The following is a 21,101-nucleotide window of genomic DNA, read 5'->3' as shown; positions in this document are numbered from 1 at the left end:
ACAATTGATATCATTGTCCTAACCGAAACCTGGACAGATGCTAACAGTTCTCCCCCGCTGCTTCAATCATATAATATGTTTCATACAAAAAAATCATTCAATCAAAATGACGGCATTGTTGCATATGTAAACGAAAACCTAGGATGTACTTACACAGAACCTCTTTTCCAGGATGGAAACTGTCTGATTTTATATATTAAAAACTCATATAGTATTATTTGTTGTTATAGACCTCCTAGCTTCGTTAATCCATCTAACTTTCTTAATTCTCTCGTATGTATACTGGAGCAAACAAAAACAAAAAATATTATTCTTACGGGTGACATAAATCTTGATATTATCCAGAATAGTATCACGCCACACGTTAACGAATATTTAAATATAATAGCTGCACACGGACTAAAAGTAGGCATTAATCGTCCTACACGGCTGCTAGCCTGTTTGGATCATTTTATGATAAAGTCCACAAAAACATGCCGTACCGTCATTCTTCCTGAAATTTCCGACCATAAACCTATACTGCTTTACGTTCAAGATCGCGAATCATATAATAATCATGTCATTCCTTCTTCAAAAATAAACATACGCCTGCTTAAGGAAGCCCTTAACCAAAAGACCTGGTTGCATTCTAACTTTTTTGAACTAACTGATCCTGATGTTGCTGCATCCATATTAATTAGTTGCTTACAAAAAGCAATTAATACTAGTTCTACAGTTAAGAATATCCCTAAACGAAAGCAGATACTAAAACCATGGATAACCTCGGGAATTCTTAGATCAATTCGGAAAAGGGACGTACTACACAAAAAATCTAACAAGACACCGAACGATTTAGTACTTAGAAACCGCTATACAAAGTACAGAAATACATGCAATAACATTATTAAATCACAGAAAGAACTCTACTTCCAAAATAAATTTAAACTTAACGCAAAAAATATCAAAGGTACATGGGAAACTATCAAAGAATTATGTAATCTAAAACGATGTAATAATTCAGCTATTGACCTGTTGAATTTAAAAAATACGCACACAGAATCATTAGACTCCGTTAATGAATATTTCACGAATGTGGGATCAAATTTGGCTAACAATATCTTAACTACAATCAATAAAACTGTCGCGGATCTCTCTACTAAAGCTACACATTGTAATGGACCGATTAATTCCATGGCTTTAATCCCCACTGACGCTAAAGAAATAGCTAATATAATTATCTCGATGAAGAAAAGTGCTTCGGCAGGCCTGGACGGTATAAGCTCATCGGTGTTATATAACCATGTTGATATTCTTTCTGAACCTATTAGCTACCTTTGTAACTTAAGCATAAGCACGGGCCAATTCCCCAAAATTTTAAAGAAAGCAGTTGTTGTTCCGATATATAAATCAGGAGAAAAGACCCTACCATGTAATTACCGGCCAATTTCCCTTTTATCTAGTATCTCTAAGATACTAGAAAAAGTGGTTTCAACCCGATTGATAAAATTTCTAGATGCCAATAACATTATTTCTAAAAATCAGTTTGGATTTCGTAGTAAACTCTCGACCCAAGACGCTATCCTCAAACTCACTCACTGTATCACACATAACTTGGACCGAGGCAATAAATGTTTAGGTATTTTCCTTGACCTTCAAAAGGCATTCGATACTGTGAGCATACCTATTCTTTTGTGTAAACTCCAGAACATAGGAGTGCGTGGCAATGTCTTAAAGTGGTTTCAGGATTATCTAAGTGATAGAGTCCAATGTGTCAAAGTAGAGGGATCGATGAGTAATCATTCTACATGTTCTTATGGTACTCCGCAAGGCAGTACTATAGCTCCTATCCTGTTTTTAATTTATATCAATCCCTTATGTGAGTTAAAAATAAATAACGCAGATATTGTTACTTTCGCGGATGATACTGTTATCTTGTTCTATGATAAAGATTGGCTCAAGCTCAGACAGATTGTGGAGAGAGGACTCGCTTCCGTGACAACTTGGCTTGAGGATAATTTACTATCTTTAAATACTAAAAAAACTATTTATATCTGCTTTTCTAAGAGTAAAACTCTCTCTCCTTCACCTGATTTTGAAATAAAAATTCATACCTTCCCATGCAATAGGATTCCCAGACTGCAGACCACTTGCAATTGCGAGAAACTACTTCGAGTCGAGCACACCAAATACTTAGGTATACAGGTAGACAGCCACTTAAAATGGGATGTTCAGGCCTCTTATTTAGTAACGCGATTACGAAGGATGATCTATATATTTAAAAATCTAAGAGCAGTAGTAAATAAAAATACCGTTTTACTAACATACAAGGCACTAATAGAAAGCCTCTTAAACTATTGCATATGTGCATGGGGAGGCATGGCTAAGTCCCACCTTATTCATGTCGAACGAGTTCAGAGGGCAATTATTAAAGTAGCTCTAAAATTACCATTCAGATATCCCACTACAAATCTATTTAAGGATTCAAACTTATTAAGCGTACGGAAAATATATTTAAAGGAAATCCTACGACGATACCATACACAGACAGTACCAGCCTTACTGAGTGTTAATAAAAGAAGAGACCGATTCCCTATGCCGCGTACTAATAGTAGGTTTGCTAAAAGGTTTTTTCATTTTGCTGCCCCTAAGTTTTACAATATTATAAGTAGGACCCAAAAAGTTAGGACTTTAAATAACAGTTTATTTAAAAAAGTGGTCATTAAATGGCTTGACAATTATGACTATGATGAAATAGAGCAGCTCATAATTAATAATGGATAGATGTCAATAATATAACATACACAAACACACAACACTCACATGCACAAGCACACACATTAACAAACGCACACAAACACACACACACACACTCACACTAACAAACTCACACACTTTACTTGTAAAAGCTTGTAAACGCGCAGCTGTATTTATTATATGTTTTTTTTACTTTCTCTGATTTTTTTTTTTTAATGTAATCTTTGTTTTGTACTGAACATGTTCTATGGGAAGGAACTGTCTTCCTTAACACAGGATTTTCCTAGCTAGGAAGACAGAGCCACACTGTAATTGTACTGTATTAATTTTTGTACTCAATAAAGATATTTTTATTTATTTATTTATTTAATTACTTTTTGTTTTTAATCCATCTCCGTTTATAGCCATACTAGGAAATGTTTACAATCGTCGCGAATTTTAAATAATTGTAAATCATGTTTTTTGTATCGATTTTTAATTTTACAATCCGCGCCGTCGTAAAAACGCTGTAAAATTAATCGTCGGATGATACTATATTTTTATATAGTTTAATCATATGATTAGTTCGGTGCTTGTAAGTTTTCCACTATTCAATGTTATCGAGGTAGGTAATAAAACTTTATTTTTCTCGTTTCAAATTTAAACAAAGAAACGAATGAATTATTTAGGTACCTACACCTAAAAACATATTTTGGAAAAATGTGTCAATTTATTTAGATAACGTTTCATATTTTTATATTGATTAATACCCCATAAATTCAGAAAATGAGACATTAAATGTACAAGCAATAAGTATAAAATCAACGTTTTATGTTCAAATACACATTTTTATAGTAAGTAGGTACCTACGTGGCTTAACCACACTTAACAATCATGCAGACTGCGGTTTAAGTCTTGTTATACACGATGGCTAGACAAATATCATTTGTTTCAATGTATGTAATAGAATGTAACGTCAACTATCGCCAATTACTCTTCTAGATTCGTTGGCAAACAAAATTTCTTTGAAATGTTTGAAGTTTCAACAGTTTTGAAGTTTCAACAGTACCTAGTTTTCCACAATATGACATAAATTCTGGCCGAATTTCAAATATAAAATCTATTTAACCTTAATAAAAAAAAGTAAGCGACAGTCATTCATATTTAGAATATTCTGTCTATAAGGGCTGATAGACGTACGAACTTTAAAGTCGCGGTTTTAAAGTTCGCGTACTTACTCGGCTCGCGGCGGTGACAGACGTGCGAGCCAAGGCGGGCTTCGAGTAAAATTTCAAACATGTTGGATCGTCAACGAACTTACTCGACGGTTTTTAAGTACGCGTACTTGGGGTGACACACGAGCGAAAAAGGTCGTCGAGCCACAAGTTCGCGTACTTACTCGTACGTCTGTCACCCCTTGTAGGTATTTGATTTTTGCAAATAGTCACTGGTTTTTATTACTTAATTTTAAGAAAAAATTAGCAATAATAGGTGAACATAATAATACACACTAGAAGTCGTAACTCTGGAATGTCAAACATTCATTTGCCGGGTAAACCATTGTCGCTAGACGGGCGACAGATAATAAATATCGTGGATCACCTGTCAAACGCGGCATACAGCCACGAGTACTCGGGCGAGCGGAATGCAATGTCTGCGGCAGACTCCATCTGCTATCGCATGGCATGGCCGATATTTATTTAGCCATAATTGCTCGGCGGCTGGCTGGCGCCGGCGCCGCGAGGGAGGGGCGCAGCGCAGGTACGCCAACTGCCGACTGCCGCCTGCGTAACCGCAACTTGTCCAACTTTTTGTCGCGTTTTTGGGCCGCTTTGTTGAATTTGTGAATGGTCTTTTTGTATTGTGTTCGAAGAATGGACGCTCGATAACTTCCGCCCGCGATTGTCCATCAATTGGTTTGATCTCAGAGGTAGTCAACGCTCGCGCTCCAAATTCCAATACGGTAATTGTCAAACGATCCGCAGATTAGAATAACCGATAAACAGAGCTAAAGCCATAAATTAATCAAGTGACGCGCTAAGGAGGTCCATAAATTACGAAATTAGCAAACTTTCGTCTCGTTCTTGGCTAGAAATCGGAATTATCGATGATCTCAGGTGTATTTCGTCCATTGAGCGGCACCTGTGACAACCGGTATCGGAAACTGGTCAAATTCGCTTTATCAACGCGAATATCGATCCTCTATTCTAATATCGTAATCGTATCGAAGACTCGGCAGTACTGTGTCTTTATGACATTGAAATACTTACTTAAATTCGTCTCAGTTAAAGTTAATTTTAATCTAATGTGAAAATCATCTTTTCTACAACTACCACTTGAGTAAGTTTTTTGTTAATTATAAGCATAATATTGACTGCACACATTGCCCAAAACTTTATTAATTACTAATTATTCTATTTCTTCCGAAATATTTTTAGTTTTAACATTTACTTCACTCGAAACTTTTAATAAACACAACCAAACAAAACAGAACAAATGACAGTTTACACAACTATTTGGCGCCAATACTTCAATAACTAGTAGATACAGATAATCACGCAAAGTCGTGTGCATTCACTAGTTCTGACGTTATCTGTGAAAATTTCACAATCTTTCGTTTTGTTCGGCCATACTTTTTTTTCTTTGTTTAACGATTTGCTAGATTCACGATTGTCATTCATATTTTTTTCATATCTCATTGTTGATAGGCTTGAAAGTTTATTTTTACCCGACTGCCAAAGAAGGAGGGTAATGTTTTTCGAGTGTATGTAAGTATGTATGTATGTCTTTTCCTTTGTGACCACCTGTAGCCTAAACGGCTTGATGGATTTTGATGTATGAGGTATCGTTAGATTTGTCTTGATTACGGGAGTGTCATAGGATACATTTTATCCTAAAAGTCCCACGGGATAAAGACATAATAATATTTTTTCTAAATTTCCCTTTAAAAAAATATGTATGCGGTATCATTAGATTCATTTCAATCACGGGAGTAATTAATATAGGATTTTTACTCTTTTTTTAGTGTGCAGTCGGGTATTTTGTTTTTTTAATAATTATCAACACTTGTTTAACATCAATAGATACTTATTTAGTAAAAGCATGACTTCAATAAGTAAAAAATGTTTACTATCATTTCTTTTCGATCTTTTTCTCGGCTTATTTTATCAAGAACTAGCGGTCCGCCCCGGCTTCGCCCGTGGTACATATTTACGTTTTCTCTACATAAGAACCATCCTCGTACTTCAAGGAATATAATAAAAAAGAATTATCGAAATCGGTCCACCCGTTCACGCGTGATGCCGTGACCAAGGAAAACGTGTTTCATTTTTATATATCAAGAATTAACATCAAATATTAAAATATATTTACCCTTATAATAAGTATTTATTTTAATATATCTAAATTTCCCACAAAACGATAATCTTGTTTGTAAGTATTCTTTCCAACTACTTATTCTAAATACACATAAACTAGGCTTCTTGCAACGGCTTTGTGTGACATAGTAATTCTATTGCAAATAGGTGTTAAAATTATTGAAGGAATTTAAATTGATTTCTATAGTGTATTGTAAGCCAAGTGTGTGTGATTTACAAATAGTTCCGTGTCATACACGCATAAATATCTATTGAATACACAATCTATTGAATACACATATAACAAAACCATTTATTTTCAATGCCTTAAGATTATATTTATTAAAAAAAAAACAATTTGTTGAACACACAATATAGTAAATATTCTTTAAAACTTCAACAAATAACATCTTGGCATTTGATATATTAATTTAAACATTTTAAAACCCATTACTTACAATACAAGCTTAATGAATACAAAAAAAAAAACCTTAACAAATCCTTAGAAAATTTAAACAATAAAACTGAAATAATTTTAACTACAGTTTACAATAGTTTTTAAATGAACTTGCTTATTGCACATTAATCGGTGTTTCAAAGGATAACCGACAATTATTTCCCAGTAATTAAATAATTATTCAATCATTCCGCCAACTCTTTACATTTTCATGAATGGATACCTTTTATGGCACAACTATGCGAATTCAGATTCTAACCGATTCGAAGAATATTGTTTTTTTCCTTAACAATTCAACCACAAGTCTACTATTTCTGGACTAGGTACGTTTTATTTTAAAAACATTTTAAAGTTAACTGGAAGAGATTGTTAAAAAATGAAATTTCCACTGTATTTTGTACTAGCTGTTCCCCGCGGTTTCATCCGCATTGCTCCGCTCCTGCTGGTCTTAGCGTTATGATATAGCCTTCCTCGATAAATGGGCTATCTAACACCGAAAGAATTTTTCAAATCGGACCAGTAGTTCCCGAGATTAGCGCGTACAAACAAACAAACTCTTCAGCTTTATAATATTAAGTATAGATAACTTATTTTAAATTCACGACATAAGGTACCAATGCTAATAAAACTACATATTATAAATTAATCTAGTTGTTTTTAATCCTATTATTATAAAAGACGACACTTATCAAATTAAATGTATAATATAATAAATTGAATACATAACAAATTAGTTAAACATTAACAAATAAAAAGATCGAATCATATTTAAAAAGCAATTTCGATTCCGATTTATTCACGCTAGGTCATATAAATTATGTATTTATATTATGAATTATAAAATAAAAAAACTTGTCTCAAACTTAGGTATTAGACGTATTCCGATCCGGGAGGCCTCTTGAGGTCTTTATGAGTACAAATTATTACATAATAACATTTAAATATGCTATACATACGTCACTAATCACGAGGCTAATATTCGTTTAATTTGATCTTTGTAAAGTTTAATCATTATCGTCTCGACATTACCTACTAGTCTCGGCTGATGACATTTAGCCATTTTTTTTTGTGGCAACGAGTTTGCTAGTGTCGAGCAAATATTTTTTAAATTGATTATTGACATAACGAGATATCGTGAATATTGTAGAATTATCATAAAAGAGGATTCATAAAATAAATCGATAAAGAATCAAATACTTTTCGTTCCGTATTTTTCTGAGCAGTTTTTGCTACACTAGAAAAAAAATATACCGGCCGAATTGAGAACCTCCTCCTATAATTGAAGTCTGTTAATATAATTAAAAAACATACTTCATCGTAATATACCTCAAAATATTCACTAATTTAGTATGTATTTACAAGTGCAAGCCGTGTGCGGCACAAGATTCGAATCGCGATGTTATCTCCAAACATTTAATTACCTTAATTTGTATATCATTACCAAAGAGCCTTGCCCAATGAATTCTTTTAAGACGCCGCTAATAAAACTGACTTATTTCCTTTCTAAGACAAACTAACTTTGATTGATACTATCGTCTGTTATATTGTCCTTAATATGATTAATTTAAAATGTTTTCTTTGAGAAAATTAAGCGCCATTCGTCAATTAGTTACCTAGATTAGAAACAATAAAATAAAAAAAGCAGATAATATATGGCTTATTTATTACGACAGGAACTAAAAGCAACATACAATATTTTTTTAAAATTTATATTACCTTTGGAAACATAATTTTAAAAATATTTCACCAAAGGGTGAGTGTCAGCTCACTGTCAGCATAATAGAGTCGCAGAATATAATAACAGGGGTCATTCGCTATCTCGGGTCCGCCTAAAGCAAAGAGGGCGCAAAGTAAGGACTTAGAAAATTTTTGATCCAAAGTGAAATTTTTTTTTACGCGTCGTCGTCCTATTTCTGTGTAGTTTTTTTTTAAGAAACCTAACGGCTAACCTAACCTAAACCTAACCTTTGAGGGCGATTATCTCGGCCATTTTTGATTTTAGAGAAAAGTTGTTCCTATAAAACATGCTTATATTAGCGTAATCTTTACGATAAAACAATAATAAATAGGTGTTATAATGACACCAACTCCATCAAAAATTTTCTGTCTTTTCTGTCCTTTGCTTTAGTCCAACCCAAAGGTTCTTTATAACCACCTGGAGCCGTATTATGACCTCTTTCTTCCAGACAGTTTACGCCCTGGATTGAAGTGACTGGCAAATTCATATTATGATCGCAATGAGCAGCCATGGTTATGACTGGTTCTAATAAATGTAATGTATAATTTTACTATAGACAACTATGCTTGGAATGTTGCTAGAATAAAATATGAATTTGTATCCATTTCATAATGCCATTTATTTGTAACACGTGGATTTATTATTGTTGTACGTTTTCTTCCATTGTGACAAATTCCTGTAATAAAATAATTAGTAACTTATAAAATTTCCATTTGAATTACGTATTTGAAGGTATGCTAGAAGATATTAAATATTCCTTTTTCGAATATCTATTTTTTTCGAATCAATGGTAATCTATATACGAAAATGACTATTCATAAGCATTTTAAAAGGTTTTAACTTCTAAGGACATTCATTGGTCGGAAAAGTCCTGAAGTTGTTTCTAAATACAATTTCAGTGTGAATCACACTGTAAAATGTCATGGGACATTCAATTTAATTTATCTGTAGGAACTGTGTAGAAATTGAATTCATCTATATTCTATACTAATATTCAAGCTAATATTATAAAGGTGAAGAGTTTGTTTGTTTGTTTGAACGCGCTCATCTCAAGGACTACTGGTCCGATTTGAAAAATTCTTTCGGTTTTGGATAGCCCATTATCGAGGAAGGCTATAGGCTATATATTAGCTTATATATTATCATCACGCTAAGACCAACAGAAGTTGAGCCACGCGAGTGAAACCCCGGAGCGCAGCTAGTAATATTATAAGTGTAAGCGTAATAATTTTGCAAAATCTAACCTATTTATTCTGTTACATTCCGTTTTCAATTCCCTCTATCGTACGTTATATCAATCGTCACTATTCAAAATGTATCGTTTGGTATGCCGAGGACGTGACGGCGTCTTCCGGCGTCTGCAGCATCAACATGGACTGTCTGCTGACTGACTGACGCTGTCTACTTTCTTCGTGATGTTCCTTATACACCGCGAAAGCTGTCGCTTGCTGCAGAATGTGTCATATTTATTAATTTCATTCTGCGAATCGTTTAGACTGTTTGATAGTTTAGTTTTGCTTGTCTTATTTAAAATAACTCGTATACCGTTTATGTGAACATGAATTCCTTTATACCGCACTTTATTGTTAGATCCAGCATTAATTTTTCATTGAATGTTAATTTATCCAAAGTAGGCATTCTCGTTACGCATTGACGGCTTCCACTAAGACACAGGACTGTTAGTATTGTCTTCGATTGAATAGCAATAGATTATCTTGAATTAAACATGTGTTTTGCGTATTAATGTGACCACTGGACGAGCGAGGTGTGTCCAGCGGCGACCTTATCTCCGCCTACATTATATTATACAAGTGATATGGCGCGGTGGCCGGTGAGCTGAGTGGAATGCTAGGACAGGTATGTGTCGGTACGGACTATACCGAGTGCGATCCGACCGCTCCTCCCCGTCACATCTTCAACTTGGCATTTATGAGCGTGACGTCAATTCTGGCGCCTAACTACATTCCGCAACCGTTTGTTTCCTATTATATTCGAGATTATTATTTAAATTGATGATTCTAGCTCCATTCCGCGATAACATCGTCCGAAACGCAAGCGAACCGACCGAGAGTTCACTCCGAAGAAATTGGAAACGGAACGGATGTTTTCGATCTCGAAATAAAATTAATGGCAACAATCTAAATCTTATTTGAACTCTCGTTTTTTATCTTTAAAGTTGATAAATCGTAAAAACGTATCCTGCGTCTCTTATCTATTCGGTGGAAATCTGTGTCGCTTTTATATAATGTTGGGAGATTCGAGAGTTACAACTATTCACGCGAAAACATGTCATTATATTTGTATGTTTACCCGTGCTTATCGCCAAATAAGATAAATTTATTTTTCGTCGCGACAATCGCGGGTCTTTCGCTGGAAGTTGGAGTCGGCTGAATGAATCGAAACGAGTTAAGCGGTGATTATGAGTGATGGATCGACGGGCGCAGGAGTATTTGTGTAAATGTTAGTACATTGGGGTGATGTCGGTAGTAAATGTGTCCGGCGCGAGTGCGGCGCAGGCGCGTGGGCCCGCGCGGCCGGCCGGCGCCGGCGCCGGCGCCAACCGACATGTTATAATTCGGGCAAACTATTTCTGGCGACTCGCACGCGTGCGCTGGCTCCGTGCGTATAGTGCTTTTTAAAATTAAAAACTAAACTATACAGCACCTTGAAAACAATCGAAACACCGATGTTGCAGCATACAGCGTTATGCAATCGTAAGCTTAATGACTAATAGCTGTTGCTGAAATGCCAAGTGTAATTTTATCAGGAGAGGTCTCGTTGTCTAAATATCTAATCTAGGTAATTGCAAAGCCTTCCTGCTTTTGATCGTGTAATCCGCTGCAGTGATTCATCGTTAACTTCAAAATATTTAACTAGGTATGATCTCTTGAGCTGCCATAAATACCGCGAAGCTCTTCAAAGTTAATTCGGCTCCGATGTCCTTGACGTAACTATTCTTCCTTGGCGTCCGCGTCGCGGTCGTAGGTTGAGCGAATTTATTGCGTATAAATTGGATTTATTGTTTGTTTATTGTTTTTTTCTTATTTATAGCGCAACGTGCGGATGTTTACTATTAATCTTGACTCAGTTTTGTTTAGTTTCGTTATCGTGGATCCGGGAAACTGTTGGATATTTAAATTTTTCAGGCGACACGTTGGATATTTTGGGAGATTAATGAAGGAACATACTAAAATGATAGATTTTATAGACGCACATTATTCAAAGTTAATTTAAATCGAACAAACTGACAAGAACTCCTGTTCCTGTAGTGTTTTTACAGCTATAGAAAATCATTATAATTATTTGTGCGAATAATTAGGCGGCGTTGGTTTCAAAGAGATTTTATTACTTCCCAAACATGCTGGGGACCGGCGAAATGTTAATTAAGTTCGATTTTATTGCTACTTCAGATAACCCTTAACCAATGTCGAAATATAGATGTTATGGCTTCCGTTGATAGAGCAATTAATAGACCGGTTGCTAAACCGAGGGACAAACAGACAGAATCTACTGATTGTAAACTAGATTCGCCTCCTTCCTTCCTTTTGTGGAGAAAGCGGGAAGTTTTGTTCTAAAAATTATAATTAATTAACTAAAAAATTTTTTAAATAAATTTAATGAGAGTCACATGTTGAAAAATGTTAAACTGTATGAGGTTGACACGAGGCGTCAATATTATATCTTTGACGATTCTTACTAGTTCTATCTAGATTTTTGTCGATTCGTATCAAAACAAAACTTAACACTGCATTACTGTCCATATACTTATTTACTAGTGTTGTAAATGACATTCCATTCACTGCAATCGAATCAATACTTTATTCATCAATTACACGGTTCAATATCCATTGGCAGATGATTTCATTAATTGAAATGCGATCTCTACTGGCAATGTATTCGAATTTTAACTTTGGTCCTATAGTAACACGATGCTATTTTGTTTTTCATTTTGATTTGTGACTAATGTGCGAGGCGTGCAATTAATTGTGAACTTTAGTGGCTGTCTAGTTTACAGAGTGTATTTTCGTTCATTCAATTGAAGGTGGTTGTGACGTATCTGTACGGGCCAACAGTGCACGCGGTCACGCCACGTTACACACCGTATGTTTATATGAATTAAAAAGTTATGTGGATCTATCGTTTATAAATCATATTTTACAGTTACTGGTAATGTAAAATAATTGGAGAGAAATAGTTCTCGTCAAAATATGTAGGTACTCTGCAAACGTCTAACAGTTAGATTGCGAAAGTTGATTAAAGATATCGCGTGTATCTAAAATATGTTTTAGATTAGAAACATAGGTGTCCTTAAACATTTTAAAACAATCCAACTAAAGTTCAAACAATCTACAACTTAGTTACTTCAAGTCTTCAACGCCTGTGAATAAGAGCCAAAATCTCAAAAACCACAACAGTACAGCATTAGTCGTGCACACCAAGACGTCCATAATCGCCATTTTCGCGACAAAATTGCTGTTTATTTTGCACGACTTCGGTTAACTTAGACAGACAGACATAAAATGTCAACACTGAATATTATTTATAGTGCGGCCGTTTAGGGTCATTTGCTTTTACTTTTTCTGTGTCTTGGTATGTACGGCTGACTCATGCGAAAATTCTCAACATTTAAATTTCATTTAATTGTTCCTGCGTTGAGTGACACTTCTTCTCGACAAAGGTTTGAGCTAATTATTGTCAAGGATTATCGTTTAAGTGATGTTATGTGCTGAAACGCTTTGTGAGCTGAAGTTTTTATTACCTCCAGGTTTTGCAAACAACGCTCAATGCCATCTCAGTCAATTTCTTAGGCCCGAAGAATGTGTAGGTACTTGATTTTCCTTGAATTTATTTAAGTATTGTGATTACTACAGCAGGACAAACGAATGTTCTAGTTGTTTGAATATCAAGCGCAACAAACACGAGCTTTGTATGCGAAGTGTGCTTCCGCGGAATGAGATTTCGATTCGCTAGAAATACGATACTATCGCTCGACTCGCGGCGCTCATCAGCTAATAAAAATCCAAGACAGCCACAGATTTTATTGTTATTTTCATGTCATAATTCGATCCGACGAACGACTCAATATGCAGGTGCATAAGCCAATTGTTTAGAAACGTCTTGTGTATGCGCCGTTAAAAATTTCTCAGAACCGTACGTCGGCCACACGTCCTAAAGTATCGTTATGCATTATTGAAATTCGTTTATTAAATCGTATTCAGACTTCACACGTCCGCCGCCGACGGCGCCGAATCGCAAATGACGATTGCACGACACGCATTCTGAATTCAAAAATTTGAATGGCGCCCGAAATTTTGGAATAGCCAATCGCGCGTGCCGATTATATTTAATGACTCATTTACATCAGTCGATATGTTGATATAAATCTATATTGTGACCACTGTAAATCTTTCGAGGCATTTTAACCACATTTTACATCGCATTATCTCGGAACGTGTTTTTGATATTTTCGATTTAATAAACTGACATTTTGGTCGGTTGTAAAATGCGCATTATCAACCTAAATTATTTCCTTGTTTTATATTTCGGTGGTGTACGATTATTATGGATAATTGTATCGAAAATTTGATAGGACCGTTTCTACCTGACCCTTACACTATTTCCTCTAGACGGCTGTAATTTGACAAATCTAACGCATTTTTAATGACACATAAAATGGGTTATTTGAAAATCAAACGACAGTGTCTTTGTGGGCCTAAAATACAGGGTCGTGGGATCGAAGCAGACATAATTGGAGTGCATAGTGTAGGCTACCTGGTCGGCTTGTTTGTTCAAATATTGCTTTCCCTTGAGGCGTCGAGTTACCGTAACCGACCAGGAAAAAATAGGGTGAAAAAATTGTAAATGAAATAGATTTGATAATTTTTTTTCACTTCAAAATAACATGCAACATTTCTATTGTTTTATTTTATTGTGCTTTTCAAAGATAAAAATGCAAGTTCATTCGTTATAAATAGTTTTAAATAAAGAGTCGAAACTATCACATAAAGATTAGGTTTATATTATGAAAGTATATTTAAATTGTGTATTAAATTAATTTTTCTTCTTTCCAGAGACTCCCCCACCACCGTACAGTCGAATCGCAATGGAAGAAGTAAAGAGTAAAGGTGAGTTTACATTTAAATATGTACAATTATGTATATAATTTTATTTGTACAAAATAGTTGATAGGTCCTTAAAATTTAAAGTCTTATGTAAGTTAGGTGTAGATACATACTTCTGGTGATGTGAACAGTATCTGTTTGTTACTTTCAAATTGATACACAAATTTTGATATTCATACTTCGTCTGGACACCTTTTAAACGATCTCCGAATTCATAACGATGACCAATAGAATTGTTAGGTAGTTTCCTAATACTCCAGGAAATTCTAAATCATTTCCTAAAACCAATAAGAATAATAACACTTAAAAAATTCGGACACAGAAGCGATATTTCTAAGAAGTGTAGATACATGATGAGCTCAAAGCGTCTGTTCAGTGTTCACTGTAGATCATAGATCTCAAAAGCGCGGTAGATCGAGGAATCCGGCCGAGGACCGGCGCCCGCGCCGCTTCCTGGAAATTCGGGATCACTAGTGATGTACTGCACCTTATCGATGATTTTAATTTTATTATTTTTACAATAATAAGTTATGATTTTTTTCATATTATCTGTAATGTGTAAGTTCAAAGTTTTACGATATACGCATAATTAAAAAAATATATCTTAAGTTGTATGATAACGCGCGAGTACAATGTCATCAAATCTAATACGAGAATAACTGTAATACGATAAAGTGGGAATTATCTTTGCGCATTAAAAACAGACTTATGATAACAGAGTTTTGTTCATAAATAGCGTTATCGTTGAATTGGCCGTGCATCGTTCTGGCAGTACTCGATATGCGAAAATTATTTATTTACTAGCTGAGACCGTAAACTTCGTACTGCCAGAGCACCTTTCTTACGTAAATATAGTTTATAAATTATAATCTCTTCTTATTCCTACCGAGTCCATAAAAGAAGCATAAAAATCGCTTTAGCTGTTTCAGAGGAATTTGGTTGCAAACACTGTGACACTAGAATTCTATATACCTACATGGATTGTAAATAGATTTGTAATGTGTCGATACAAGATCACAAACAGCACTATTTATCTAATGTACTTGCGGTTCTCGGTATGCAAAACGTCGGCTGTTTTGTTATGTTAATGATAGAATCGACACGAGTTAATATGCACTGCTTTGATAGATTCAGTGTATTGATTTGCTTCGATAATTGGTTATTTATATGTTCATAACACAATTGTGTAGAAACTATACATATTGGAAATACTCATTAAATTAAAATAACTATATGTAGAAAATCTTTTTAATTTTTCGCTAGTACCTAATTGAACACAAGTACTGGTCTTTCGTTCTTTAACCACGCTATTCTAGCTATAAACGGAATACAATTTCCCTTTATAAATAATAAATCTCTATTCAAAAGATTTTATTGAATTGATAAATCTAAAAAATGAAAATTTATTATCCTATCACCTAAACTTTGATATATCGACACGATTAAATTATAACTACTCAATAATCAAAAATTAACACATGAATACGAAGCATTAATGGTTAAATATTTAAATTGTTCTATCAACTATACAGTTAAGCAAGGTATCTGATTAATTTTCCAACATTAATAAATTGCGGTATGTAGAGTCGATACGATTAGTCGACTCTTGCGCAACCCTATGGAGCTGGTCCCTCGGCCTGTGCGCATTCCAACGGCGGTCGCCATCTTTAAACTACATTATTAATGCTTACGGCAAACATCACTGGCTTTTTTCTTCCCTTTGTACGCATCCCTGCCGGGAAGATATTTGTTTTCAATAAGCCCTTTCGTATTTTTGTACGAGCCCTTTCGACGATTATTAAAAGCCAATTAAGTATTAAATTTGACATGTATTGACGTGTTAATATGGAATTATTGTGTATCTATACAAAAACTAATGTATACTATCTTTTGTCTTGCGATATAAGAATAGCCTGCTGTGGCCAATCGAGAATTTCGATACGATGTTATGACCGGACATACCAGTGTGTTGTTTTACTCATTTTGGGTTTAATGGTCCCAAAACTGCTTGTACAAACTCGTCCTGTTTGATTTCCAGTTACGAATTATGGTTACAGACCATATTATAGTGAATGGTTTGGACTAGGCTGACTGATTTTATGTAATAATTTTAGATCTATTGCAATATTTACCTACTGCTTTCAAGAAGTATGCAAAATTTGAACTATTTGTCATACCAGACGTTTAAAAAACAATCAGACGCCATTGCTGATCCCGCGTCACAGGATTTCCCGGCATTTCCACAATCAATGTTCCTGCAGGCTAGCGAGTTGCGAGCTATCGCGGGATTCCCTTCCAGCATTCATCATAGGGTTTCCCGAGGCTCCAGACAAATTCCTCCCCTTCGTTTAGTTAATTTGACGCTTGTCTGCGCATTTATCAACCCTTATAAATAACCCTTATCAGTGTAATTCGCAATTAATATGCGGCGACACTGGTAATACTTGTTAATGAGTAACATAAATTGTGTAAATGCTCTTCGTGTGGGGACCGCTTCATTTTCGTTATTTGCTGTTACATTTCTTATAATTACAGTAATTCATTCCGCGATCGCTTTTTTTGTGCGTTCGCATGTACACCGAATATATCGTCGGGGCTAAAAGCATGTGAAAAACTGACGTGGGAAATTAATTGATCCGGTGATATCTTAATATTATTCGTGAGCGATAGAAGCGAGTACCGCGGGGTCCTGAATGGCCGGCCGCGGGTCGGATCTCCTTTTTCCGATACGGGTGACATTGACATTCCGATCGGGTCCATTACGGTGTGCTCGTGCTTCCCCGAATCCATTCACTCCATTTACCCGGCGACTGACAAACGAGCGAGATAGCGGAGTTTGAACCCTAACTGTTAAGGTTAAGAGGACCTTTTAAAAATGTTTCTCGCTCTAAGTGATTCGGTCCCTCGCGGGTATCGGGCGGGCGATAACGACGGTATCCATTAACGTTATCGTCACGTTATCGTGGCGCCGGCGCCGCTCGGCTGACACAAATATAACTGGTCAGTGTTTGTCTTCGCCTGCTCTCGTTAGCCGCCTACTGCCTGCTGCCTTCTCGCTACCCTTTTATGCGTCAAATGCCCTATCGAGTGCTTTCCACTTAATTGCTGAGCGCATTTAACGTGAACTTGTTTACTTCATACCTTTATCAAAACTTTATGTAACTCGCTCGGCGCCTCGTCAATTATATAAAGTCGTCTAAATAAATACGCGACTCGTCGGACAATGGACACGGTTTTCGTTGGACGGTAATTTATTTGTTCAAGTCTTTTTAGTTTCATTACAAGCATTAACTTTATTTTACGATAGCCCACTTCGAGTTTATTTGTGAATCTGCAATTTAAAATTATAATTTGACTTGATAAAACACCAGTCTACGGTCTAATGTTTTATATTGTGGATCGTTTGAAGGTGGCATGTTTAACACGTAGTTAATTGTCATGTCCAATGCAGAGGTGTGTCCTCCAATACGTCATAATAAGATTTATGGCTGTACTATTATTGTAGAACTTACTTTTTTGTCGCAACACCCATTTTAATGACTAATGATTTTGTTATTTTATGACTGCTACCGTCGGTCGCGTGGCTAATGCAGTAAATTGCACAAAGCTGATAAAAATCATTAACATGTTACAAAGTATTTTTACAAATCATTTTTCATACGTGATATGCCATATCAGAGCGTACAATTATTTTAAAGTCTACCTTATATTTTCTTTCGAAATCGGAAATACAAACGTTAGCATATATTTTGTCATAAATCACAATAATAAGTAATAATTAACTTTATGTATACGGAATGTTTACAAAAAATGTAAGTCATCTGAAGAATCCTTGTGGTCGGGATCGCAAGGGCTATTCCTCGGTTATTTTAGTCATGGCTGCTTATAAATGTTTATTTGGATTTGTAACTGACGATTCAGTGAATGCAGTCGGTTTGTAAACAAGCCACGGTGTCGGATTGGCGTCTGTTTATACTTCACGATATTTTATATGCTTAATTCTTTACGTTCGCAGCATTCGCGATGCGTTACATTTTTATGTGCGAATAAGTCCATGCGTCAACAAATGCTATAAACTATAAAGGTATAAACATGTCCGTCACATGTTGTCATTACATGCTTAAGTTCTCGGGAACATATCATTAGAATCAGGTTTTACATCTCCTGTAGTGGGTATCATCATTGAGATTCAAATATCTCTGAAAGAGTAGCTCAAAAACATAGCAGCAAACCACAAAACGCATGTAAATTTTATTCCAAACTTCAAAAAGTGTGTTCACAGTAAATGAATATTTAATGCTGATTGTAATATCTTTTGAATAAACATAGTAGGCCTCCCGTGGCTTGTAAAGAGCCGGTGTCATTGCGCTTTCAAATATTTCTTTGGAGTCGTGTGAACGGCGCGAGAGTACTTTGGAATTCGGTAAGCACTATGCTTGTACTGTCTCTGCCCTCTGGTCTTACCTCTCTATGTAGCGTGTACTTATTAGGTTGCGTATATTTGAGTGATTAATTGAACAAATGAAGGTGGTTATATCATTTAATATGAAATTTGGTTACGTTTATGGATGTTTGATGAATTTAAATAACTTAATGTTATGACAAAATTTTAAGACTTGAGTCGCTGACGTGATTTGAAGTTTGGCATAGAGACAGTAAAAAATTTAAACTCAAATGGGCAAAGCTTTTATTCAAAACCCCAACCCCTAACGCCGTTAGTACACCGACGCATTCGCGAGCCGCAGCGAAACAACGAAAATCTGTCAGTAGTATGGCAGGTTTTCGCATATGATATGTCGCACATAGATAGATGAAATAGTTGCGTCCTTGTCAGTATTGTTTTGCAAGGAACTGCGAAATGGCCATTACACAGACGCATTGCGAAAAAGTTGCGAAAACATTGCTGTATACTAAGGTTCCGCAGATATTTCGCTACGCAGTAGTTTCGCAGAGATTCGCTACCGCACGCGAATGCGTCGGTGTACTAACGCCCTAAAGATCAGAAATAGGCAATGCAAAAGTATGCAAGATGTAAAACTTATTTCGTAAGGTAGGAGCGACAAAGTGAAATGTAGATTTGGCTCACAAGATTTGTGTTGCTATTCTTATTAAACACAAAATTTATTGCACAGGAAATTGCACATTCTTCTGTGAAAACCATTGAATTATATGAAAATTTCTCAACACGTTATAATAATATCGGCGAGAGGAAATAGTTTTCAAACATTTTACTGCACTTACACGTGCGTCTATTGTTGACGATATGAAATCAAACAATTTTGCAGCCATCCGTTGATTTATAATAAAATATATTTATGGGAGTTAGCGGTATTGTTTTTCGTAAATATTTGAAAGTGAATGTAGGAAATAGACATAATAAGCGAAATAGGAATCGTAACATGATCAGTGAAAGATTTATATATCTACATTGATTCAATAGTCTAAGAATAGGGTATTGATTCCCAATTACCACAGTAACAACTGGAAAATAAAGTACTTATATTAAGGAAGACACACCTTATGATAGCTGTCGCTCATATTAATCTTAAAAATTAAAATCAATTGGATGTCCGAACTAGATGTACTTACCAGAAAACCAAATGCTTTAATATCCGTTATTTAATTATCCTGCCAACTTTTATTTTCTACTAGCTTTCCGCCGGCGGCTCCGCCCGCGGTTTCAAAGAAAAACTCGCATAGTTCCCGTTCCCGTGGAATTTCCGGGATAAAATCTATCCTATATTACTCGTGGATAATGTAGCTTTCGAATGGTGAACGAATTTTTAAAATCGGTCCAGTAGTTTATGAGCCTATTCATTACAAACAAACAAACAAAGTTCCTTTTCCTCTTTTTAATATTAGTGTAGAAAAATAATTATGTAGGTGCTAATCGCGCAAAACTCAACTACCGAACGAAGCCGCTCCATTAGTTAGGAGAAACAAAACAGCAGTATAGTTTTTGTAACAACTACCGAATATTAATGAAACGTGCTCGCAACTGACTCATGCTGTGACGAGTTTTTGCTTCGTAGTTTTTTTTGTATAAATATTTAATATACTCGGTATATAGCTTGTAATCTATCCATATATGACTGTCGGCTAGCCTTGATATGATCTTCAATATGCTAATACATACCCACTTTATAAGTACACATAATATGTTGGTACAAATACCAATTCTGTTTTATTATAGTAATGCTGGTAATGTTCAAAATGTAGTTGTTTTTCATTTATTTTAGGTGTTTATTAGACGATAGTTTTTCTGCTATTCGTCCTTGTAAGCCAGATTAAGTAAAGCCGTTCTTGAGTAAAATGATAAGTTAAGTAAGTATATTAAACCGACTTTTAATAGAATTCTTATGTTATTTTTTCTACACATATAGCATCTTATAGTAGATAAGTACTTACTTATACGCTTGTTCAGAACTGTATTATTTTGTGTTAATAGATTATATGGGTGCATTATAATTCCTTTTTTAAATTAATTGATCTTATTTTAGCATAATAGTGTATGGCCATAAAAGCAAATGGAAACAACGTTATTGCTTAATTTGTGTTATCTTTAGGATTCAACACTTTAATATTTTATACATTATTTAGTATTTACCTACCTATTTATGCAAATAAAATTTGTTTATGGAGGAATACCCTTTACAATTTCAATAATTTTCCCAATCTTGTTTACACATAACCTCTATGCATGATATTTTCTCGCC

The 21,101-nt window shown here is 35.1% G+C and overlaps 1 protein-coding gene across 1 annotated transcript in view; it reads left to right on the top strand.

Annotated features, from left to right (window-relative positions):
• Positions 1 to 21,101, top strand: part of LOC123695233 (mothers against decapentaplegic homolog 6) — a 33,934-nt gene that overhangs the window by 4,115 nt on the left and 8,718 nt on the right. Inside the window, exon 2 of the mRNA XM_045641018.1 lies at positions 14,335 to 14,388. Coding sequence (XP_045496974.1) covers positions 14,335 to 14,388 — 54 coding nt within the window. The remainder of the gene's footprint in view (positions 1 to 14,334; positions 14,389 to 21,101) is intronic.

Source organism: Colias croceus, chromosome 10, assembly GCF_905220415.1.
Source record: "Colias croceus chromosome 10, ilColCroc2.1".
Classification (NCBI taxonomy): Eukaryota; Metazoa; Arthropoda; class Insecta; order Lepidoptera; family Pieridae; genus Colias; species Colias croceus.
This window is presented reverse-complemented; position numbering and strand designations above follow the sequence as displayed.